Source organism: Antrostomus carolinensis, unplaced genomic scaffold (genome assembly GCF_000700745.2).
Source record: "Antrostomus carolinensis isolate BGI_N321 unplaced genomic scaffold, ASM70074v2 scaffold5619, whole genome shotgun sequence".
In the NCBI taxonomy this organism is placed as follows: domain Eukaryota; kingdom Metazoa; phylum Chordata; class Aves; order Caprimulgiformes; family Caprimulgidae; genus Antrostomus; species Antrostomus carolinensis.
The window spans coordinates 4,995-30,394 of NW_010336297.1; the positions used below are offsets into that span (position 1 = coordinate 4,995).

The 25,400-nt window shown below is 42.5% G+C and overlaps 1 protein-coding gene across 1 annotated transcript in view; it reads right to left on the minus strand.

Moving 5' to 3' along the window:
* Positions 1-2,798: 2,798 nt before the first annotated feature.
* The window catches only part of MTSS1 (MTSS I-BAR domain containing 1), a gene marked incomplete at its 5' end in the record, with an annotated part of 109,933 nt that continues 87,331 nt past the window's right edge, over positions 2,799-25,400 (minus strand). The window contains 9 exons of the mRNA XM_029086680.1: positions 2,799-3,821; positions 5,119-5,281; positions 5,534-5,698; positions 7,764-7,958; positions 8,971-9,090; positions 16,803-17,013; positions 19,017-19,114; positions 20,706-20,813; positions 22,078-22,235. Coding sequence (XP_028942513.1) covers positions 3,124-3,821; positions 5,119-5,281; positions 5,534-5,698; positions 7,764-7,958; positions 8,971-9,090; positions 16,803-17,013; positions 19,017-19,114; positions 20,706-20,813; positions 22,078-22,235 — 1,916 coding nt within the window. The remainder of the gene's footprint in view (positions 3,822-5,118; positions 5,282-5,533; positions 5,699-7,763; positions 7,959-8,970; positions 9,091-16,802; positions 17,014-19,016; positions 19,115-20,705; positions 20,814-22,077; positions 22,236-25,400) is intronic.

Genomic DNA, 25,400 nt, shown 5'->3' on the forward strand with positions numbered 1-25,400 from the left:
AAACACCGGAGCAGGTCTGACTGATGTTGCCTGATGTGATGGATGCCCCACATCCCAGCATTAAAACAACAACAAAAAAACCCACCCCACAAGAAAATAAACATCTGGCACACATGGCTGCAAGTGAATTTGATTCGCTGTAGGAACAGCAGGGATACACTTCAAAATGAGGGAGCGTGGGCAAGCAGCGTGTGAGGTACAGCCAGAGGGTGACCCAGGGAATGAAACTACCATCTTTTTGGAAACAGGACCCATTTCCAGCCCAACCACCTTCAGTTCTCCGTTAATGTCTCTGTGACAAATGGAAAGCTCTGGACAAAAAATATTGCAGTGGCAAGGAAATAAATTAGGGCACTGCATGGTACCTGCAAGTGGGAGCAACGTCCTCCCTCTACCTTCATTCCTGAGAAACTGAACCAAAGAAAGTCTCCAGCCACTCGGGAGCGTGCGGGAGACAGCGCTGGTGGTGTGCTGGTAAGTTCTGGCAGTAAGCACGGGCAGCAGCAACCTTCCTCCTCTGGCAAGAGGAACTGCGGTCCAGCACTGAAGCAGACGAACAAACGTGTTGAGTTACCTCAACAGGTAACAGTGAGGGACAGAGAAATGTCATCGGATATTATTTAATGGGAATCTCCCTCGTTAGCAATGCACCTTTTGCTCTGCTACTACCCTTCCAGTTTACAGCTCAGCTGTAAAACGCAGCTATATGCAATTTTAGTGACTTATTTTTTAATTCTCTCTTGCTTCTGTCACATGCAGGTGGAACCTGCGTGATCTTCAGAAGCCTGAAGAAGGACACCATTGATAACCAAAGCTCTGGAAGCAGAAAGTCTTCAAGAACTGAAATGCAGAAGTTTTCCAGCAGTTCTTTATTTATAATGTAGGCTTAAGCAATCATTACAATGTAGAAGGGAGACACACTTACAGCAATTATTTATACAAGTTTAGAACAAAAAACTGCACAGGGAGAGGTCAACTCTCAGTACAAACTAGCAACTAAACCACAATAATTTACCATTAGAAACATTTTATTTTTTAGCTGTGACACTGCTTTTACAATATGCAAAAACACAAACAATAGAACTATCCAAAGTGTTTTGTCACATTCTTTCTACATTGAATTTGGCAACATTTTATATTAAATTTTACGGATTATACTAACGTTTAAGAACTAAACAAGTGAAGAGCTGTACTCAGGTACAGTTACATCCATTTATTTCAAAGGCTTAAATAACACTTTTAACTATTATCTCCTAGCAGTTTTTGTTTATGCAAAAACCATCTCAAAGCCTCATTTGCACAATGCATCAGCTACTGTATCAAGATTGGTGGGCTACACCGCAGGCACTACTGTTTATTATATCCTGTAATAAGGAGCTTGTTTTTCAAAGAAAGGAAGGTTTAATATTTTCTAAGAATCATGCCTTTTTTTTTTTTGCTTTTTGCTTTTAAGCCATAACAAAAAATAAAAAGGTTAGCAACCACAGCAGTGTAAAATGTTATACAGAACACAGTGACTACACAGTTACTAGAAGTTTCACATCCAGTGCAGTTATGTATTAAAGCATAAGAGGTTATGTAGGCAAGTCTAGAGCCAAGAGAAATCTGCAGAGCGTGTGGTGGAAACTCGCCCCTTCTCCGCATGATTTGGTGCATTTTGGGACAACCCCGGACGCGCAGGTCTGGTGTCCACCCACGCCTGGGTCTGCTGTGGGTGGGCAGATGGCGTCCGTCTGACTGTCTGATGGGGACACGGGTCATGCCCTGGGGTCTGCATATTTCTATCAGCTTTAGGAGACGGGTATTGCAGCAATAACTTACTTTAAGGAAAAAATCCAACTCTTAATAATTCTATCAATAGCGTTCCAAAAACATGACTTAAAGTACAAAAAAAGAGAATATAGTGGTCAGACTCCCAGTTATTATCAAAAAAACAGTACCTCTCCCCACCCCCCACCCTTCACCCCTTTCTTTTCGATATTTAAGAAAAGCCAATCGACTGCCATGTAAAAGAAGTTAAGAAAAACAAGCCCCTGTATTGGAAAGAAACATTTGCAGTTTATTAGATCACAAGCTGGTTACACCTGTCAAATTGTTAAGTGTTTTCTCAAAATATTTGGGCTTTCCAAGGTGCCCAGCCTGCTGGGCACAGTCAGAAAAAGGCATTTTGATAATATCTAAGAACTCCCTGCTTGCATTTTAAAAATGTTTTCACATTTGTAACTGCCTTAAGCTTGTCGTCCTTGTTTGTATTCAGTGAAAGGATGAGTGGTGGAACGGAAAGGGAAGGTGGAAGAACCAAGCCTACACAGTTAAGGCTGCATGCATGTGACTGAGAGTTGATGCTGTGCAGTCAAAAAAGAAACGTGGAAAAAACCCCAGTCTTTAGAACACCCTACAGAAACAAAACACTGCAATCCAGTATGGCTTATTCTGATGCATTTACCATGAAGCTACTAGTAATTAATCCTACTAGGCTACTTTTGTGCAACAGCATCTGCTATTCTGATGGCATCTCCCTCCCCCCACTACCCCCCAAATATTCTACAACTGCAGGTTTCTTCCTTGCATTATATATTGCTTTTGTTATCAATTTTTATTCCTGCTTTTCAAACTTTTTGTTTTTTTAATACTTAAATGCGGATCTGTTCCTTACAGCTTGACTCAAACTTTAAAATAAGTCCCATTGTTTTGTTTTGTTTTTTTAACCTCACCATTACAAGGCGCTCTACAAAAGCTTGCAAAAAAGCCAAATTTTCATTAAATCCCTTTGCTGAAGTTAACTACTCAACTTTTTTTTTTTTTTTCTTCTATGATTTAAAACTTTACAAAGAGAGTTATAAAAAAGGTAAATGGGATTTGGCACCTTCAGAAAAATTAAAAGTGTAACTTAGATCAAAAAAATGCAGAAACAAAATAATTGATATTTACAAATTAAAACACCAGTGAAGATTATGTCTTACTACGCTCTTTCACCTTGTTTTCTCTTCTAGAGTACTTTCAGACTGTCTGTTACCGAGTATCTTAAAAAAATTCATTGATTACAGATTGGAATGGATAGAGACAAATTAGTTTCCTCACAGTTCCTTCTCGGCGGCTAGTACTCTGTCAGCTTTTCCACTCCTAGGAAATACGAGGTGCTGAGCGATCATTCGTGGTCGTCTTCTTCAGTTTGACACCACGCCGAATGGCGTTCAGCATGTCTTCACCTTGCGGGACGTCCCCGGGGCTCAGCTCTGCGGGATCGAGCTCCGGCTGGCCCGCGGGCGCCAGGGGGCTGACGCCATCCCGGTCGCTCTCTTCCCCCTCGCTCTCGGGAACTGCCTGCCTCTGCTCGTCGGCAGCGCTCAGTTTCTGGCTGGATGGCGGAGGGTTGACAGATGCTTGTCCGCTCCATGAGGATGAGGGCATGCTGGTGACACCTTGCCCACCATCTCCTGCAGCCGGAGACTCGGGACCTTGCTCAGGACATTCTTCTGTCCCAGTGAGGGCGCCGGGCAGCCCCCCTGGGATATCGGGGACAGTTGGTGTTTTGACAGGAATCACTGGCGTCTTGATCGGAATGGGACCTCCCCCGATGGTTCCGCGTCTCACTGAGGGCTTGGTGGATGGGGTCCGTCTGATGGTGGCGACGCCGGGGGTGACTATGACCGGTCCAAGCGTGGTTGGCAGACCTGCGGTGGAAGCAGGACGCTTGGTTTGAAACATTCTGCGATAGGATTGGCTAATGTCGCTGTTTCTTGGGATGGTGGAAGATTTGTCAAACTCTTGTTGCTCTGCCTCCTGGTCACCACTCACAGAGAAATAATCATAATCTGAAACTGATGCCAAAAGACAGAGTTAGGAACAAGCTGGAGCAGACAGCTGAGTCACCTCAGTAAGTCTAAAGTATGTATAACCAAAAAAAGTAGATATAACCAAAAAAGCCTGGAGGTCAATAGCAATTACGAGAGGTTTCACCTTTAGGAGGAGGGAAGCCTGAGATATTGCGACCAAGATTCTCAGACTGCGTGGCTGAAGGCAGGCACTACAGCAGACTGACCCTAAAGCTGCAGGGTGCCCACATCTCTTGTGAAACAGAATAAGAAAAGTACACACTCAGTACCTTCTCTGAAAAGAATTAATTAACAAAAACTCAGTGTTTGTTGATAGCATTACGATACCAAAACCAGCATCCTACAAGCCATATGCTACCACTGGTAGATACAAATACTTCAAACAGTCAGTGACTAAGAAATGTACTTTAGACGAGGCAATGTGGGGCTCGGGGCACTGCATACCAGTGATTTCAGCAGCAAATTTGCTTATTTTGCAAACAAAGCAAATCCCAGCTGTCAGCTCTGAAAGCTCAGCCTCAGCTTTAGTAACTGCATTGGGTTCCTTCCTTCCCACGTCGCTGCTGAGCCAAGCTAGGCCCTCCCTCCGCAAGCCCTGCTGCCTCTTGTGATGGCACGGCACGACCGCCCTCAGCTGAGCAAACGAGGCAGTTTCTGAACCACAAACACCAAACTCAGTCCCTCTCAGCTTGCTGCTGGTTCTGAAACAGGGGACAAAACCCAACACCTTATTGCACCTTCCCAGGTATGCCCGAGTTAAGGTCTCCAATGGATTCTTTTTCCAGTGATGACAATTTCTGCTTAGACAGGAAATAAAAGGTCACAAAGGGAAACCAAGAGCACATTCAGAGTACGGACAGAACAAGAAAGCAAAGCTCATGAGCGCGTTATTTGCTTAGACAAAAGCTCTGAAAGGACAGTACTACCACAAGGATTGTGCGATGCAACACCAGTGTCATTCCCCTTAACCCATGAAATGTAACTCCAGCGTCTTCTTTAAAATGGCAGCATCCTTAAGCTATAACTAATTCCAGGAATGCACAAGAAAATCTGATCTTTCAGTACACTACGCAGCCATCGAGGCTTCTACTTAGTTAATAAATCCAGGCTGCATTCCAAGCTGGAAAAAACTTCACAACAGCAACGTTCACCCCTTTCTCCCCGGCCGACTACAAAGCCAGTCAGCAACAGCTGCTAGAATATAGCTCCCTGGCACCAAGGGGTGAGTCTGTGATGGCCAGGCTGGGAATGCTCTGAGAAAGAACAGCTCTTGGATGGGTACCTTGAGATGGGATCGTGTCCTCTGAACAGCACGGAGTTGTTGTCTGGGTGCTGTAGCCACTGGAGCACTGCAAGGAATCCCGACTGCTCCTCTGGGTGTCCAGCTGCAGCCCTCTCGTCAGAGCGAGCGCCAGCTCCTCACAGGCCTCCATCTCCTCACCCTGCTGGTTACACACAGGAAGGAGACTCATTACAATGTCATTACACTTCTTTGGATGCTGTTGTGCTACAAATGCCAATATCCAAGAGCACATTCTCTCACGCCCACCCAACGTCCATGGACCACACCAACACCACACCAGTCCCGCCTGCTGGATAAACATGTGCCAACATGGAACACGTCAAAAAACTACTGGCAGGAGCGAGCACATCCATTTCCTTTGCACCAAATAGTGTATTCAAAAATAGAGCTTCACCCTTGTGGCAGCCGACACTGTCATGCTCCGAGGTCTCTGGGCCTCCTCAGAGGACACAGGGGGTCCACTCTGAGCTCCTCCATTGAGATCTGGTTCACGCTTTTCTTTGCGACGTTGCAATGTGTTCACCATTGGCTGATCGTATGGGCCTGGTTTGGCCCAGTCCTAAGGAAACGTGCTTGTTAGTGATAGCTTTCATCAGTAATTGCGCTTTAATTACAAGTAAAACTATGTGAAAGGGCAATTTTAATGCAACAGATTATGTATCAAACTGGATATGCCTTTCTGAATAAGGCTAGAGATAAATTAATTTTGAGGATATTAAAAATCTTCACTTATAAAACCCATCCCCTTTATTACAAGGACTCTAATTTCCTATTCTACCTAAGTGTTCTTATAGGAAGATATTTTAATACCACAGTTTTCTCTAAATGAAAATCCATTGCGTTAAAGCCTATATTTTCAGAAATTCAAATGCAAAAATCACTGGTACACAGCAGGAAATATACATAATGTCCAGTCAGCAACGTAACTGTTCTAGACCAAGTTCTAGTATTACGTGCTGTTACGCATGTCTTCACTCTGAAAAATTAGGCTTGAACAGATTTTGGATAGACATTAGGGGAGCGAGCTACTCTGAGTCATCTCTCAGTTTACACACTAGCTGAAATCTAGTTTATAATAGTGAACTGTACTGAGGAAAGACTAACTTCACTCTGAATTACTGGTGCCAAATTCGAAACAGAAATTCCTCAGGCCACGAGGGCTATAATCACTCAGGGCTCTATTAAGCAAAGTCCTGAGGGTGTCCAGAAACCAGACGTTGCACACAAAGAGCAGGATTGACCGGTGACCTGTGCTGGGACACAGAGCCACTGCTAAGCAGCAGCTCCCCAAACGCGAGCTGCTGCAACGGCAAGCCCAGTCCTAAGAGGGTTTTAAAACTTCACCAAGGCAAGGGGTGTTTTAAAAATGAAAGAAACAACTTGTGTGTGAGAACGGGCCACACACCCCACCGCTGGCAGCAGCTGGCTGCCGGGCAGCCTCCACACAGCCTGCCGAGAAATAATTCATGGTGGGCTAAGAACACACTATGGATTTTTAGTGACGTGTCTCAGTCCAAGGTACGAGAAGTGCAAGTACTGGCAGAAGACTCGTGCAGTCAGGTATTTTGGATTTATCAGCACACAGGAACCTGCTTTGCCTGCACAGCTGTGTCTTTGCTCTAAGTGTTTTGCTGTAAAATATATTGGCGAAGTGCTTCTAGCACAGACACAACTAATGATAGTGAAGCCCCAATACCACTGCAGCCACCCTGTGTGTACATCTCAACAGTCACCGGCTGCTGGAGAGAGATATTAGCGGGGTCTGTAACAAGGTATCTCAATTTACATGGATAAGAAGGTCCCACGCGTATGCAGTATCACATAACCATCCACAGGCAACTAAGACCTGTGCAGCTACTATCAACTGCATATCAGTCTTGTGAAGACTCAGGGCAACAGACAAGAGACCTTCTCGCCTTGCTCCGCGGCAGAGTCTCCCAGGGGAATCACTTGGCAGGGACGAGAGCCAAGGCTCTGGCAGAGCAGAGACGTTTTGATGCCAAGGAAGATCCCTGCAGATCCAGCTGGAGCAACTGAAAGAAGTTACTGCACTCTTTTTCAGTGGTCTCACCCAAGGGAGCAAAACAAGCTGCGTGAGCCCTTTCAGTAAAGCTGGGACAGCTTCAGTCATCACTTGGGTTCACCTGGTGACAAGCACCTTCTTAAACCACTCCAGCTAGATCCACAAGAGCGTGCCTGCCTATGGCCACGGCGAGGGCCAAGCACAGCCGCCGCAGGGAGAGCATCGCGCTGTTCGATGTGCGGTTTCACTAAGCCAACTGGATGCCAAACCTGCACTTCCCTGCTCAAGTGAGAGCTTTGAGGGTGCTAAACAAGCTCCTTTCTCGCTGAATAGAGCCCAGAGTGCTTTCACCAATGTTCCAGAGTTAAACTGTTCCTGCCTACCTAGGTGTTGTCAGCTCTACTCTGAGAAGGTCATTCAGCAATATCCACTACTGGATTTTAGCTCTCTGATTATCAATCACCATGCAGTGCCCATTCAGAGTGATATTAAACAGAGCAAATCAACAAGTAATTACATGGATCGAAAGGTAGCAACAGCCGCCGTGCGCACACTGTTGGTATGAGGAGGTGAGGACTGCCACAACAAAAGGAACACAAACCTTCCAGCTAGGGATCTTAGATGATGGTAACATGCCTGGCCCAATGGTGTAATAATGAACGTAGTCTGGAAGGAGGGCTGAGGGAGCCCGAGTCCACGTGCGGGAGACAGGCGGGAAATGAGGGAAAGGACCTGCACCAACTGAAGCTACGGATGGGTCACTTGATAAACTACAGTGATAAAACCCATTAGACAACTGGAAACGAAACAAATAAACAAACAAAAACAGAGAAATTAATATAAACAGAATGAATATGGAAATATACTGCGACTCTGGCGTTCTAGGGAGAAAACTTCTGTATCTTAAAACAAAAGAAAAATCTTAGCTTTGCTGCAAATAAACAACAGAAAATCGACACAATGCTTGGTTCAGAAGTGACATTGCTTGAAAATTGTTATTTGGTATATAACAAATTTCAGACATCAGTCTAGCAGTCATTGTCTCCAGGCTGAGTGGCTTTGCCTTCTGTCCATGAAAGCAGCACACTGTGAAAAAGCCTTTGCAATTGAAGTACCCTGCAAACTGCGGACACAGAAACACATTTCCAGTACTGGAGGCATTTGCATTGGTGGCGTTTATTCTGTGTAGCTGGACAGAGAGGAAAAGCACACAGCCTTCGAAAATGACGTGTTCTGGCTGTGTGATGATATGGAAGAAACGAAAAGGAAAAACCAACAGCAAGGATTTACCAGATGAGAATGGAGACCGCTACCACTTCCTCCCTGATTCCCAGCGTATCCTCTGTGCTTTATTCCAGCCATCTGTGTTTTGTTTTCCTTTTTGTTTTGGTCAAAGCCACACCCCAGTTGCTCAGTGTAATACATGCTACCTAATGGGAGAGAGAGGAGGAGCCACAAACGGGACAACCTGGGCAAGATGCTCTTTGTAAGGCAGCCAGCTGGGTTTGGGCAGCCTTCCACAATCTCTTTGAGTAGAAAAGGTGGACAAAGAGCTTTTCTTAGAAAACTACCTCTGTAAAATGCCCAATGTGTAGCTTCCCCCTAGCAGCTAGTTTAAAGGCAAGTGTTGCCGTGGTTTATTCAAACAGATTCATTTCTAAGGGAGTGTGCAACAGTTCCTATTCTCATCTTCACAGGGAGGAATCCTGGCTGCGTCTCATGCACGGGTTTGTTTTTTTTTTCCAAATATTACTGTGTTTGGATAACGAGCTAGTAGGTTTGTATGTCTTTGAGATGAAGTTTTTCACCTTATCTGTGGAGGCCCAAGCCCCCATGGTGGAGCCTGAGCTGACTGAGGTGGGGGAACTGCACTCGCTCACTGACTGGCAGGTTTCAGAGGCTTCTGAAGAGGCAGAGCTGGACGAATTCTGCAGCGTAAAACAGCACCGCAACACAGGGAAAGGACACACGAGCCACCAAAAAAGAAAAAAAAACACACACACACAAAAAAAAAAGACAAAAAGCACATATACAGAGACAAACACAGGAGAGAGGGAAGGATGAGAGAAGCAGAGGGTTAGGGTTTTAAAAATCAATTAGAAACTGCTCAAAACCATTGCTAATGTTCAGGAAATCTACGAGAAACAAAACAAGCCATTTGCTTAATGCGAGAACTTGCCACGCTGCTTGAGAATGAGGGAATCGAGGCAGCGACCTCAACTCCTCATTGCAATTTCAGCGTCTCAATTCTGTTAGCTGTCTCACAGCAAGAAGCTGAGGGAACCTACGGTCCAAACATGCAATATACCGAGACAGCTGATTTATACAGAAAAGTAGATCATCAGTACTTAAAAGACACAAAGTTTAGATTTAAAACACGGAGCAGCAAACATCACTTACATTCACAAGTTCTCGGATATTCTGATCTGCAAAAGTGCTTGTGGAAAGCTCATCTGTGTTCAGCTATTACAGAACAGAGAAAGAAGTGATACTTACCAAAGCTGGAGGTTTCCAAAGTGCATTACCTGTATGCATGTGCCTCTGCAGGTAGTATGCATACACCAAAAGCACTCTGACTCAAACTTTTCTGCCCAGCAGCCAATATGAAGGTACATGTACTCTGCTGAGTGCAGAAATGGTGGCGTGTGCTTGCCACTCACCTCCTCTTAACAGCAGACAGAGAAAATATCAGGGGCTTGGATAGAAAGGGAAAGAAAATGCAGGACATAAGAGTGTCCATGAAACACCTCCAACATTTTGCTCCTAGCTAGAAACTTCTCTTCCACTTTTCAGTGCACGCCTTTTTGTACATTTGCTGCTGTGAGACCTCTACAACAGCATCTAATTCACCGACAGGCAGGCCAAGGGGAATAACCACGTGGACATTCTGTGATTCTGTGACCATTTTTACCAACTACAATGCTGTTATACATCTCCTCCTTGAAAGTGGCATCCCCCTCAGTAGGGGTGCGTGTGCAGGTCCAACCGAGTGCTCGACATATTCAAGAATACTGGCAAAGTTGTCAGGGCAGTACTGAGCTCTATTCACTGTCAGGAAATTCAACACTAGCAAGACTAATTCATCCTCTGGTAGTCCAAGACCTGTGAACCAAGTCCCTCTAAGGATACCCCGGGCATTTTATGACAGCAGAGAGAATGGCTGAGATTTCCAGAAATGTGATCTTGTATCGAGTTTGTGTAGCAAAGCCTCAGATTTCAAGGAATGACGTTTTGAGGAGGAAGGGATATCTCATCTGAAATAAAATTTCATCAGTTAACCTTAGATGAGATCTGGGGATGAGTTTGCAATAAAAAGACAGTTGGATAAGAGGCACTGTAGAGTAATTACTGCTAAGACCCAGACATTGTCTCACTGCTCAACAGAAGCTGCGTATAAAGAATATATAGCTAATTGCCTAGGCAAAAGGAGATGTCGGTCTCCTGAGATGGGACACCATCACCCTAAGGATTTTGGTGAAGACTGTTGGGAAGCCAATGCAATATCTGCATCCTGAGCTTATTAGCAAACTGTGGATTTAAATGAAAGTTTGCAAAGGCTGTTAAAAAACCCAAACATGTAATGTGGTGGATTATTTTACAGAAATAACGCAAATCTTGTCTTCTGCTGATTCAAGATCAGATCTGCAGGTGACCTGTCAAACGTGTTCAGGCTACAAGTAAGCTCAGCTAACAAGGCCTGTATTCAAAGTGCAGTGAGAGTTGAGATGAACATAAGATCAGAAGAAACTACAACAAATGACATGTAGCTATTAAGGAGAGAAGTGAAAAGTATGCAGTGGGGCACCCGACAATTCAGTGGCTTGATGTTTTGTGGAACTTGTCACATTCTTGATTTAATGCAACTCCTTTTACAGGAGAAAAGCCTCTAAAAATAAGAATACCGACAAACATGAGCTGCAGTTGACTCTCTCAGACATAACTACAGTACACTAAATGGAGATAAGCCTATTTTTTCTATCTTTAGAGAAAAATACATTATAGAAAATCAGCTTTTAGACTGAAACTCAAGTTTTGTCTGACATCCTAGGTAGCTCAGCAAAAGAAACTGTTTGAAAAGCTCCGGGAGAACACTCACATTAGTGTTACACTTTGGTCGGGGGGGGGAGGGAGGAGAAAAGAGAGAGAAAAATGTAATATCAGAAAATGCTTTCTGTTCTGAAACCTCATACTATGGCCCGAAAGACCTGCCTGGGTCTGCAAACTCTGCACATGGCAGGACAGACAGGGAAAAGCCTGAGTTCCAAATCTCACATCACACCACCTTGTTTTCTGCAGGTGCCCTGATGATAAGCCAGAATTTGGAGTTTACACCCAATAGACTATTCCTTTTCACAAGCCAGAAACTTCAAGAGATTATGTCAGGTAATGGTAGAAATGGGTCATAAATGAGGTTTATTAGCAATAAAGTTGCATGTAGCAACTAGATGGAAAAGGTCCAAAATGTAAATTCTGAAGATGCAAAGAACCGAGATTTTAGTGTATCGGGGAAAAAAGACTGGAAGTGGTGAGCTTAATAAAGGGACTCCAAGGTGAAAGAAAGATGAAAGAGAGGACTCTCCCACTAACTCAGTGTGGCCATTTCCAACAGACAAAGCTAGGCAAAGGATAAACCAAGATGCTACAGGGAAATCACCTTGGCAGCTGAAGGAATTGCAAGAGGTGGTCATAGGGAAACAGGGTCGCCTCATCTCGAGAAACTTGCATGGTACAGGAGTGGGGAGCCTCTGGTCTTGCTAAAAAAGGATTACAACAGTGAGAAAACGATGGAGAGGGAGGCAGAAGAATACTGAACCCCTGAAGGCAAAGTGTAAAGAAAATGCAAGCACAGAAGGTCAAAGGCTGCCTGGATCAGACTGCAGAAATGGTCTGGAATGGTTGGACCTGCGTGTGGGAAGCACAGACCACCCTTAATTTCTTAGCAGAAAGTACATGAGGGGCCGAAAACAGAAACTGCACAGTTACTGCTTGGGCAAAAGCCTCTAAACCTTTGAGTGCCTGGTCTAGATGCACACATGCCCCTGGGAGCACACACACAGGCAAACACCAGGCAAAGCAATTTCTACTCCACATCTTGAGGACTGAGAAACTTGATTATGGGATTTTTTTAACATATTTTAGTCAATTCCTTTTTAAAATGACTGTCTAGTTTGAATAATTTAAAAAATTAGTTCTTTTGTTTTAGCTATTTTAACCCTGGGACATTTTTCCACCCACAGCCGTGATAACAGTGGTTCTGCTCTGCTCTGAAACCATCTCTTCTGCAAAAAAGCTTAAAGTCAACAGTATCATCAGGAAGATAAAACTGTGCTCTGCATAGTAACAACCAGCTCTTCAAATGTATGTTACACATACACAGCTTGGTATCTGGTCTCTCAGACATTGTGCCATGGCTCGTTCTTGGATAGTGTCCCACTGCTTGGTGTGGTATGGATGAATTCCAGCAAGGATACCAAGAAAAAGCTGTATTTTGGGCTACTGGACTGTATGATTATACTTTTCATCTGTTGTCCTACTAACCTATAAAAGGACCGCAGTTATGTGGGATTACTTGCATCCTTTGTTTGCTATGTTTTCCATTCAAATATAGTATCGCTTTCTTAACCCCTTCCCTTCCTCAACTACTAGATAGAGCCTCCTGGGCAAGAGTTTCCCAGGAGACCAAATCCTAATGAAGAGCTTGGTCCAATGTTCCTCAGTGGAAGACATCTCAGTTACCTTTCAAAAAGCTTTGGAGAGTGACTCAAGATCACCTCCTCAATTTGTCTCACTTCCAGGACATGTCTCCACTGACCCCTTTTTTCTAGTCAGGGACAAACTGTTGGGAAAATTAAAAAAGGAAGTTGAGGAGAAAGAAATACCTGGTGATAATTTACAGATTTTTCGGTTCTTTTTGGATTTTTTTTTTTTTTCAGGTCTGATTTGGGAGCATTTCTTAATTTACATGGAAAACTGACTAGTTGTAACAATATATTTACCCTATTCTAACTTCAATCTATTTCAAGCAATTGTGTCTCCTCCAAAGCAGAATCTGTCCCGTTTGCTACTCTGTACATGCAGAAGCAAGTTCACATTCAGTTCCCCTCCTTCACTGTCTAGGAAAAGCAACTTCCAGAATAACTTGAACAATAAAGACTTAGTCCTCTGCTATTGGACAGATTCAACAGATATTTTTTCTCTTTTTCATCTGCTGCTTTCTCTCCCCTTGCTTACATCCCCACAAAGTTATGAGCAGCCTCTAAAATCCAACTGTATAATTGCTTCCACCATGCATGTGCACTCTAAGTCCAGTGAATCCTTCTATGATCATCCCTCTAACTCAAACGTAACCATCCCACTATCACAATACTCCCCCACAGATACCCCCAGACCTCAGTTTGTCTATTACATAGGGCAAAGTGTGGGTTTAGCAGCACCAGCCATGTTCAATGTTCACCCAAGGTCTACTCTGTGCTCCCAGCAGCAGGTCTGTTAGAAGGGCTTTACATGGTGTCAGTACACGCCATGGGCAATGCTGGCCAGGGCTGACCTCAAATCGGGCATTTAGAGAAACTGTTCTGCTCTAGAAAGAGACCTGGGATGCTTTTCCAGCTGTTCAGTTCTACCCAAATGCACCTGCTTAATTAAGATTAAAGCATTTTACAGTGACCTTTCCACATGTACAGCTATCTGTCACAGGCTAACGCTTTCACTCCCAGTATGTTAACAGCAATGCTGCAGAAAAGACATCATCCTACACCTCTGTAAGGGAAGAGTCTGTGGTTTTATAATTACTCTTTTTCCTATATTCTATGCAGAGTGTGATAACTGTAAAGACTTACTACTCAGCAACTACAGGCTGAAAAGCAGTCTTCATTTCAGCAGTCATCTCTCCTCTGGTATAGTCTGTTATCTTGTTCAAATCTCTACTTATTCCTTGTTCGACATTTCTCCCCACCCTGCCCCATCTGTAATTTTGAATAAATTCAGTTTAATTTTCAGTGACACTTGCTTCACTAAAATGTAGATGAGAGCATAAAAGCTTCACATAGCTCATACATTCGCATTCCCATAATACGGGAATTTTATGTAGCCATCTTCTATTTTTTTAAAAATCCATTATTAAAAGAAAACAGGCTTCGTTGCCTTCAAAACTACTGCTGCCAGTAGATGCCATAGCAAACATCAGCGAAGTGTCCACCTGCGCAGGATATATAGCTTTTAATTTCCTTTGTTGATTCCAGAGCTCGCTTTTCTGCTGTCTCAGTGTTGCTACTAGTAACAATGACATCAGTGTTTCAGAAAGTCAGCAGCTGGTATCGCTGCTCCTCCCCACCGAGCCTCAAAAGCACACTGCCACAAGGAAGATCTGTCAGTTGGTTAGAGACACACAACATGAAATAACGCTGGAAATTGAACAGCTTCTCGGTAAGCTCACGATCACAATTATTTGTCAGCACAACACACACAATTTACTTAGTGCTGAACATATAAAGCAAGACACTTAAGCAAAGATGAAGCGGCCAGGCAATGATCTGTTACCTTTTCCTCTGCGTAAAGGTATACAGAGCTAGAGACATACAGAGCACATACCTATTTGTTATACCAACACACTATGCTTGTCAAGTCAACACCACGCTGCTGCAGCCTTCTACAGCTCATGAATAGCTCAAGTGATGCTTGGACCAGTTTGCAACTTTATGGACAGTTTCTAAAATGAAGTGGAAGCATAAGAACTTAGCTGGTGCAAATCAGCATGACTCCCATCAACTTTTACGATGTTCTGCCAGCTGATACCGGCCTAAGTTCTCTCCCCTGCTTAAGAGGGGAACTTGCAAAGAGAGGTGTTGGGTTTTTTCCATGCTAAGGGCCATTGCAAAGTTACATCCTCATCTGCAAACATAGCATCATCATGTAGATTACCGCCCTTTTATGCAGGTGCAGTGGATACTATGAAAACCCAAGATGATGCCAGCATGTATAACTGAAGTACATATCTTAAAAGTCAACTTCCTTACCTTGTTACTATTCCAGTTTACTTTATTATTGCTCATTTACTTTTTTTGCATTTCACTTAGGTTAGCCATAGCCAATCTAAACAAAACATTCATTTTATTAGTGTGCACAAAGTTCTTCAGGATATCATCTATAAAAAAATGCTGATGTGTCCAGACTGGGGACAGTGCAGAAGATGTATTCATTTGAAAACAAAGCATTTCTATTAAAAGGAAAGAGGTAAATATATTAAAAAACTGTAGAGCTTCCCTTGAGAACATGTTCCAAGCTTAAATGAACTAGTGTTGTTCTGGATGATACCCTAAAAATTTCAATAAGGGTGCTACTTACTAAATGTTCTGCAAAAAGTAAGGGTCTGTGTGCTGTCAAAGCTGGTCTAGGAGTAGCTTAAGTGTGCAGGTGGCACTTGGTCACTGCTAACACTTAAACTGTTGGCTGCTCACTGATTGTGAGGATGAAAGCTACTATTGCCTACAAAACCATGGACTCCCCAACATAGGAAAATGAGTGCAACTACATTTATTAATCTAAAGGACAATCTTCTCCAGTGACCTCAGAGTGAGTGATACTCAGCAGTAGGATATTAGGCCCCCTTCAGTTTGTAACTAAGATTTATGATGGAATTTATAATGTGAGATGTTAGTTCAGCCCTATTTAAAAAATAATGCAGTTGCCATGTGATTTGTCAAAAAAACCCTGTAATAGAAAAGACAATTCAGGTGAAAGATACATGCCACAGAGGCACGCAAACCTCCACCTGCAGGTGGCCAGATAGGTTTTATAGGAGTGGTGCTATGAACAAGTAGAGCAGCAACTTCCTTCTGCAGACCAAAAAATGCTCTGGAAAAGTTTTGCTTATATTTATAGTGAAATTCTCTTAGTTTGACTGGGTTCAGGACACTACCCTATACAACAACACAAACACTAATTTCTTATGAGTTCCATAAAGGATTAAAAATACCTCTCATTTTCATGCAGAAACCTTATTTCTGCAAGGTGCTCAATGGAGAGTCAAAAACAGCAAGCCTTTCCACAGAAAGGGATGTCAAAGAAAACAGCAAAACTAATTCCATATGATACCACTAATGGCATTTTGAGTACTCCAGACTCTTTGCAGGAGAGGAATAAAAGTAGTCTCTCTGATGCCTAAGCTGCCAGTATCAATACGAAGGCTGTCAGAAGGCTCTTCTGGCATTGATATTTGTCCATTAAAGAGTAAACAGCCACCAGATATTAAGAACTTGCAGTCTGAGCAGGATATTAACTGGTAACCTCAGTGGGTAAAGTGAATATTTATTTCCTCCTGTAAGGTGGGACTTCTTGCTCTTTCTCTTCTGCACGTATCTGAAAGTTAGGCATCTAGGCTCCCGTCAGAGCCAGAGTGAAAACCAAATCCCTCGAGAGTGACTCAGCGCTTTCTTCAGTGCTAACTGCAAAATCACAGCACAAATCACTCCAGCTAGAGGCCCAACTTTCAGACGGATGAAGTGCAGCGAGGCAAACCTTACCCTCAGTGTTTAACCTGGCTCCGAGGTACCCCAAAACCACACCAGATCCTTTTTGTGAAAAGTGAGCCAAGTCAGAGTCCAGCTCACGCTCAGGTTTGTGTTCTCATGCTTGCACGTACCTGGTTAGGTGCTTCTGGTGGCATGGGGGATGGCGATTTGGACTGGAAAGCATCCTGGGACATGAATCCAGAATCATGGGAGGACACACTGGACAGCCTCATGGGTGCCTGCTGAGGCAGATTGGAGCTGCGATAGCGATAGTGTGAACTAGGTGAGTGCGAGTGCGAGCCACTGGACCGGGAATCACTACTGTTAACGCTGTTCAGACTGCTGTGAGAGACAAAAGGAACAAAGAAAGGAAAGGGGAGAGGAAAAGACACAAGGGAGGGGTGGGGAGAGACCCATATACGGTACAATTAACATTCCACATGTCTCTAGCAACAGGCAGCATAAACCGGAAAAGAAAAAATGTTGATAAATTAAATATACATATATATATATATATGCACATATATATCAGTAAAGAACCGTAAGCAGCTGCAGTATCCCTTGTGACCAGAGAGAAAATGGCATTTTACCTTGAATTTCACTCAAATGATCAAATTCTGTAACCACTCAGAGTTCAAAGTCAGGTTAGGGATGAAGGGATCACTACATGCCCTCTCTAGCATTTGCACAGCACTTGCTGATGGCTCCCCCCTGTTCCTGACTTACACCTTGTTGCTCCTGCATCACAGCCCAGGTTTTCAATGGGGTCTCCAGCAGGGTGTCCAAAGCCACCACAGTGCATCTAAAAGTCTGCCTGTAGGCATGCCATTGCAGCCAGTCAGCAGGCCAGCCTGGGAGACTTTTGAGAGTATCACCAAAACTTCATGCTTCAGAGAACCTGGGACAAGTGTCGCTCACGCTTTCTACCAGAAAAAAAAGCATGTGATGGCATATTGAGTGAAGTCAAGCCTTTGGGTATGTAGCTTTGGTTAGTAAGAAAGACAATCAGAGAATTAAACCCTCAAATTAATATCCATGAAAAAAAATGTTTGATTTTTCAAAGAGATTGATTTTTAACCTCCAGTATCCATGAATGACAGCAACGACATGCCAGCTACAATGTGGGAGCCTTTGAAGTTTCCCGCTGGGGTGGCTGAGCAGGACTAGCAGGACACATCAATCTGAAGGCAGCTTCCTACCTTTGTTGGCAGGAGCCCACTGACTACCTGAAGGGATGGCTCTGGAGGATACATGGGTGAGGACTGCACCCCCTGTTCACAAATGCCAGGTACACAGAAGGTATACAAGTTTGCTTAGAGCAGGGGGAAGAGGAGCTCTGCCTTTTTTTACCCATACACAAGTCTGTTGCCATACAGGTTTTACCACGCAAGAAGATGAGGTTGATTAGAACAGTTGATAGATTTTTTGGGGGGGGGGGGCTTGCCATTTTCTTTTACAGCTTCAGGATATTGCATCTTTAAGCCTGTGCTCATTGCTCTAAATATGCAAGGTTTTACATATATATATAAAAGCACTTAAGTTTTTTTTATATATATCTGCATGCAGAGACAAGTAGGTACATAGAAGAAGTCATGTTCACTTGCTCTGACGTGCTATAGGTAACTTTGCTCATACACAGGGAACCTATAGTATATTATTCATAAAGCAAACTAAAAGGTAATCATTGGAGAGCAGCTAGAAAGGTGTTGAGCAGAATACACAATAGGATATCTTCCTTTTCAGTAAAAGGAAAGAGTAAATGTAGACACCAGGGTATGGGGGCAACACGCTAATAAACTGTTTTATGAGAGAAAACAGTTTTTACAGAGAAAGCATAGACAGAATCCAGTGTTTCAACATATTTCGGGACAGCATTAGACAGCATTAAACAGTAAAAAAACTTGTATCAAAAAAAGCATTTCCATCTACCAGACTGATAGGGCATTTGCCAAGGATGTTTTTCCTTTTCAAACAGTTTAACTTACTGATTAGTAACAGCTACTTAGAATAATCTAAAAAGTCATCACATGAAAAACAGAAAAGGAAATTATGAATGATCAGTCGCAGAGCTTAGATTACACAGTCTGCTCTTTGATCTGAAATGGATTCAAGAGAACTGAACCAAAAGCACCTTCAAGTTGTCTTGAGTTCAAAAGTTGTTCAGTCATGCCCATCCTTTTTAATATTCCCAGTCACACACTTAAACAAATAAAGACCATGAGGGACTGATTTCAGTAAGAGCTGTTATTTAAGATTGAAGTATGCATACAAATCCATACCGCAGTCTGAACTTGCCTCCCTTTGCCCCCAAACAGGTTAAAATTAAATATTACCAGTCTACTTACCTGCAAACACTAGATTTTCTGGACATGGTAGTACTGGGAGAGGATGGAGGAGTCTGATAAGACCAGCTGTAATCAGAACCTTTCAAATCTAAAATTACCTGATGAAAGATAATCAATAGCATCAAAGACATGGAAAATTTTTGTTTCCTATTAACAGAAAGCACCTGCTTATCACAAAACATTCATCACCACTACGAACTTGCAGTGCCAATTGACCCAGTCTCAGCTCTCTTCCAGAATTACACTGTATATCACACAGGAGACTCAGCTTCATCCTTGGCTTTCCAGGAACTACCACACTTCAACACTAGGGCTGGTATCACAGAAGGAAAGTTCAGATTTGAATGGAAAAGTCTTTAAAAAGTAAACTGGAGATTTATTTTATCCATGCTGTAAGCTGTTTTGGTTTTGGTTCCTTAAAAAAAAGTATTACAGCCTTAAAGTCTAAAAACTGACACATTTTAAAAAAATAATCAAAGATCCAATATTGACCCACAACAGAGCTTCCCTCCTTTACACTTCTAGGTCAGTGAAAAGGTGATTAAGGTACGACAAGGAAACTGAGTTCACACAACAGGGTTGGAGAAAAAGGTCCTATTTGGAGTAATTTAATGATACACATTTTCCTATGAATTTTAAGGACAGCATGGAAAAATGTTCAAATGTTAGACTTCAGCAAGCTATCTCATCCCAGCAACCTTGTAACCACACAAAGACAGGGATGCTCAAATGTAGGGTGAGGAGATGACACTCATTCCTCATGTACCCTCAGCAGAAATTGGGCATGTTCATGTATTTCAAAGTGCTACTGCTACCACTTCACTCTGGTCTCACAAAAAACTTCAGCAGCACTCAGCTTGTACTTCAAAATCACTTTTAAAAAATTGCTTAGGTTAAAAATCACCTTGTTGCAGTGGAGCATTGATATACAAAGGCTTAAATTATAAACCTTAAATTAAAGTTGACTTTTGAATGATCTTCCCAACCTGCACCACAGTAGCATGAAATGCAACTGTGAGATTCTTTTCCCAACCCGTATCACATCAGCATGAAATAAGACATGAATGAGACTTTTCCTCCTACAATTCAAAGCCAGGTGCAGAATACCAAAATAGTAGCTTTTCAGACATATCTCGGATCCTGGCCAAATCTGAGATGTGCCCGTGTGAAGTGAAACTTACCCACCAGATGTTCCTGTGCCTTTCTGTATGCGTAATTTGTTTGTTAGATGGTATAAAAGCAGGACCCTTTCACAGCAAAGATGGAGACCTCACCTATGAGTGGACGCACTGCACAGGGGAAAGGCTCTCCAGATCCTTTGCTGTGATGGGGCTCCCCAGCTGATGTACAGGATGCGGATGACAATAAGTATTTGGGCAATTGGTGATGTATCTTTCTTAATCATTATGCTTTCTCTTAAGTAGTAATGATTAAGTGTATTACCCTGTTTAACTCTGTACCTTGCTTATTCTTCTTTTTTCCCTGTTTTAAACTAGAGTAAAATAAGTTTGTTTCTAGTATTAAATTGGTGTCTGTGTTCTTTTTGCCAGCCCCATCAATTGGCAAAACAAGCATCTACAAAGCATAACATTAAGCCACTAAATGCTAGTAGACAATATTTCTTATAACACAAAAGGAAAACCAGTACAAGCTACAAATAGAAATGTTTTCCAGGTAACAAGAGCTAACCTGTTCACTTGAAGATGGCAATTTGTGTGGATCCATGGTGAGACTTTTCAGGTCATCTGATATGGTTTGTAAATGCGTTATTTCTCCTAGCATTGATATTTCTTCTTCCTGAAAAAGACAAAAGAGTAAGGATAATCACAGCCTTGGTTTTAAAAATCAGATCCATAACACAATACATGACCTTTTTCTTTTTTGCTGATGACGGTGGGAATGCTCAGCTGAGCTGCTTTTTCTTTGCCCCTTAAGCAATCAGTACTTATGAAAGAAGGTTGGAAATATTAGAGTTTTGTAACTACTTTAAGATTGCTGCAAGTTCTGAGGCCAAGAAATCCTTTCTCTCATCAATGAAATAAATGTCTCATCCTTCTTTTTGTAACATCTTCAGAAAAAGTGTCACTTTGTCTGCATTTGGAAAAGATTTAACTCTTCCAGGTATACTCACTAATGTGCCCTAAGGATTTTAACCTTGAAACTAAACAGGTGTTAAAACTCATATTTTTGCTAGTTTTTGGAAACTTTGAGATAAAGACACTACACAGGTAACAGGGCATTAATACATCTATGATTCATTCTAGCTCAAGCTACATCAACAGCTAACTCAGATGATTCCTGCACCGTAAGTTACCATAGCAATCCCTTAGCTACCATGGTAATTTCATCCAGGTCCTCAGAGTCTGCTCAGCTGTCACCTCCCTACTTCTCTAACCACAGCTTTCTGTTGAGACTGATGCTCTCTGTAAACAAGCATTGGGAACATATTCCCAGTACGCTGGAGACCCTTCAGAAATGCATCATGCTTGCACAAAGCCACAAACGATTCATCGCCAGGTTCCAGACAACCTGAGATTATGAAAATATACTTAAACCTTTTCAATGAACTGAAAAAGCTGTCATGTAGGAGGAAAAGAGCTGCCAGAAAACTGCACGGAAGCAGCCTGCAATCTGTCAGATAATGTCATTATATACTCAGGGGAGGTCTTGAAACATTTATCAGTCCTAGCACTGGAGTAGGAGTAAGGAAGATTTATATTAAAATGTGATGTTAAGAAAAAAAGCAGTGGAAAAAACTGCATTAACAACATCTCAGGTCCGTATGCACAGGGAACTCAAGCCCACTTAAGTCTTTGTGCCCATTGTTTTCCCATTAGTCATCTTGAAAGCATTTGGTGTCTTCTGTCGCTGAATTACTTCAAATGCAGACAAGAAAAAGCCCAACTCTCTCCACTTCTAGGCAGAGACACAGGTTGAATTTTGGCTACTTTCTATGGCTCTAGAGCTTCATTTGTAAGACATAACAAGCTACTCTTTTTAGAGGCTTTTGGCCACTTATCCGATTTGTGAATTGCATGGACTTAAAATGGAGAGCTCTTACTATCACAGGCCGCAGCATCGAGATGAAGGTGCAGAATCGACCGCGCTCCTCTATCAGAGCTTTTCTGACAGCTTGCTTCTCGGTTTCTTCAAGCAGCAGGTACTTATCATTGACATCTTGTAAAGCACTATCCAACTGGGGCTGAATGTCACCCCGTCCTGTATGCAGGAAACAATCAAGAGTACATTTTGTCAAAACTGTGGATCTCCACAGAGGATGACCTTATTTTCAGCCAGCACTGCTGCTACATTGTGCTTTTGCAATTCAAGTCTCAACCAGCATTTTCCCTTAATTCAGATTAGTAAGGTGTTTTGGTTTTTGTTTTTTTCCCAATGAAATCAAGCATTTAATAGCATTTTTTTTTTCCTTTTGCATAGAGCAGAAATCCATCTCAATTCAAAAGGTTTCATCAAGTCTAAGACAGCATTTCACATAAGGACTTTCTCAAAGTGTTAGCTGTATAAATCCTTAACATCATCCTTGCTGAAAATCAACATTTTACTAACTTGGAGAGTATTAATTACTAACTCCGGGTTTGTTCCTCTTCCTTCCTACTTTTGTGCTCAGCAAGGTCCTAATGACAACTTTGTGGAGTCACTAAATGAGTGAATGAATCTCCTATATGAGGTGGTATTAAGGACATGTTACTAATCATTGGACCACTGGATTCAAGTACTCTACACAAGCAACTGCTAAAACAGTTTTTCTCATTCCAAAGTCCAAAACAAAAAAACCCAAACTCTATCACAATCTCAAACACATATCAATGTCCAGTATTTGAATTATGGAAATAAAAAAATTCCAGTGTTTTGCAAACAAAAAGCTTCACTGCATTAACTATAGTCAACTCATGATACCAAAACTTTCTGTGACAGTTAAGTACCTTATTCTGCATGAACTTCTTTCTCTGCATCATGCCAAAAATTTATTCCTCTAGGAATGAAGAGCTGCTGCTTAGCCACAGTATTACTGAGACCACAATGGTGCAGTTGCAAGACATGTTCATGCAGCCTACACCCCTAAATATTTTGAAGACCCTCACTTGTGTAAATTTGTCTCAAATCTCCCAGCAACACCATCACATGCAAATTAAGCATCCATGTACATACCCATGCTGCTGTTGCTAAATACCAGGAAAATAACACTGAAAAATGGTGGGTGAGTTACAAGCAGCTACTCCAAATCAGTTTTTATGGACAATAACCTTTGTGCATGGAGGATTTAAAGCTACGAGCAAGAGGAAGAAAAAAAGTCTCTTGATGTGCGTAGTACACAACACAGATGACTCCAGGACAGTTATAAAGGAAAACCTCTGCTTTATTATCATATGTATTTCCTTAATACTCCAGAGCGAGGTGAAGTCATCAGCTCCCCTGCACTGATGCACAGTCAGAGCCACAGAAAAAGAGCAGGGATGGAAGCACATAAAATCATGCTGGGCACATAGAATCCAGCATTACAGACGGGATATATCCAGATCTCCTCTGTACAGTTAGACACAGTCCAGACAAAGCTGCACAGATACCCACAGGCAGAGCTCTGCAATGCATCCTCGAAGAATCACGTGCAGTGCAACACCAGCCCAGACACCACCAAGGACACCTGGGGACCAAACCGCCAGCAGGAACACCCAGTGTCTGATCCTCTAGATCAAGCTGATCAGTGCAAAGTGGTCATAAAACTGTTTTGGAAGTAAATAACTTTAAAATAACTGACTCGGAAGTTGCAGTCACCTTCTATCTCTCTCAAAATTAGCATCTGCCAGGAACAAGTTATAGAAGAGCTTTGGACAACGCCCTGAAGGTCCTGTGTCCTTTTGTCTGTCATCCTTAGGAGACAAACCGGGCCCTTTGCTTGAAGACCATTCTGTGCATTTCAGGCCCTTGCCCATACTCCTCTTCGCTATCAGATGCAGTGATTAAACATTTCATACTTCTCTGGAGTTCTTCTTTCAAATCCCTTATTTAACTGAAACATGCATTATTGTTCAGACCCCTTATTTTGAGAGCTGACTGGAAATTACAACAGGTGAAATAATCTCCCCTTGTTTAAACCTAGATACTAGCTCACTACCAGGGATGTACCAAATGCAAAACATATTAGTTGTGAACTAAATCACACACACATTGGTTCAGCTCTGTAGAACTGCTGTAAACATTCAGCTGCTTCACCATATGATCACACACTTAATGCAGTAAATCCTTCTTAAATGCATTCACCTATGCAGTGAGAAGATGTGTGCTTAGAAAGCAATTGGACTCAATTGATAAAGTGAATTGATAAAATTAAATTATAGCGAATTTTGGTAATCTACGTGGACATCACAGAATACCACATCTTGGACCAGAGCAACAGAGCACCCAAAACATGGGGCAAAAATAAACCTCATTTACACCTGTGTAACCAGTTCAACAGTTGCCAGGATAATGTACAAGCTGTATATTTTAACCCTTTGGCAAAAGTATGTGTAAAACTGCATTGCTCTCCAACATCCTCTGCACCTCTATGAAGTTTATTTTATCCTTCTATGTGCATCAGGACATTAACAGACATACCATCTCCTCACCACGACTTTTATGGACCCATTTTACACTATGGCTCTTGGGCACCTTTGTAGCCAGTGAAAACACACAAGTTGTCTGAGGTATAATTCAGAGCAGGAAACAAGCTTAGGTGAATCATTTAGATGAGGCTCTGAAATCCGATGTTTACATGGCCTGAATACTGCTCTCTCCTGATATCTCCTTGCAACTCATCTTTTAGGAGCAGGAAAGCTTTATTAACATCCTGTGAAAGCTTCACAAGGCAGACCTCAATATAGCGAATCATTTGCAATCAGGCATAACTCTTCCCACTGCTCGAATTGCCAGCTGCTTCTCATGGCACTCAGACAGCTCGGGAATTTGAGGAGTGAGATCTCTGCCCAATTTAACCAGTTTCCTTTACTGCAGACCAGAGCACAGCCCCCCCAACAGCACTCCTACACCCAGAGTATGTGAGGGCCACTGCCAATCACCTCTGCTCCTCACCCACCCTGGGTCTCTGCTATTTTGCATCCACTAATTATCTCAGAAAGTAACACTGATCACCGGAGAGCAATGCAGTTCTTTTCCCCTTTGAATTACAAAGGGAAGGTCACTTGTCTATGGCATCCCTGACAACTGACTGCACTATTTTCACTTGTGGACACGAGGCACGCTTTCATAAGGAACATCAACAATCAATTATTCTCTCCAGCTCGCATTCTCTGGGCTTTAGGTTCCTAATTCTGAAACATTTCCAAACCAACAAAACTATCGTAATGACAGAAAATAGTTCCAGAA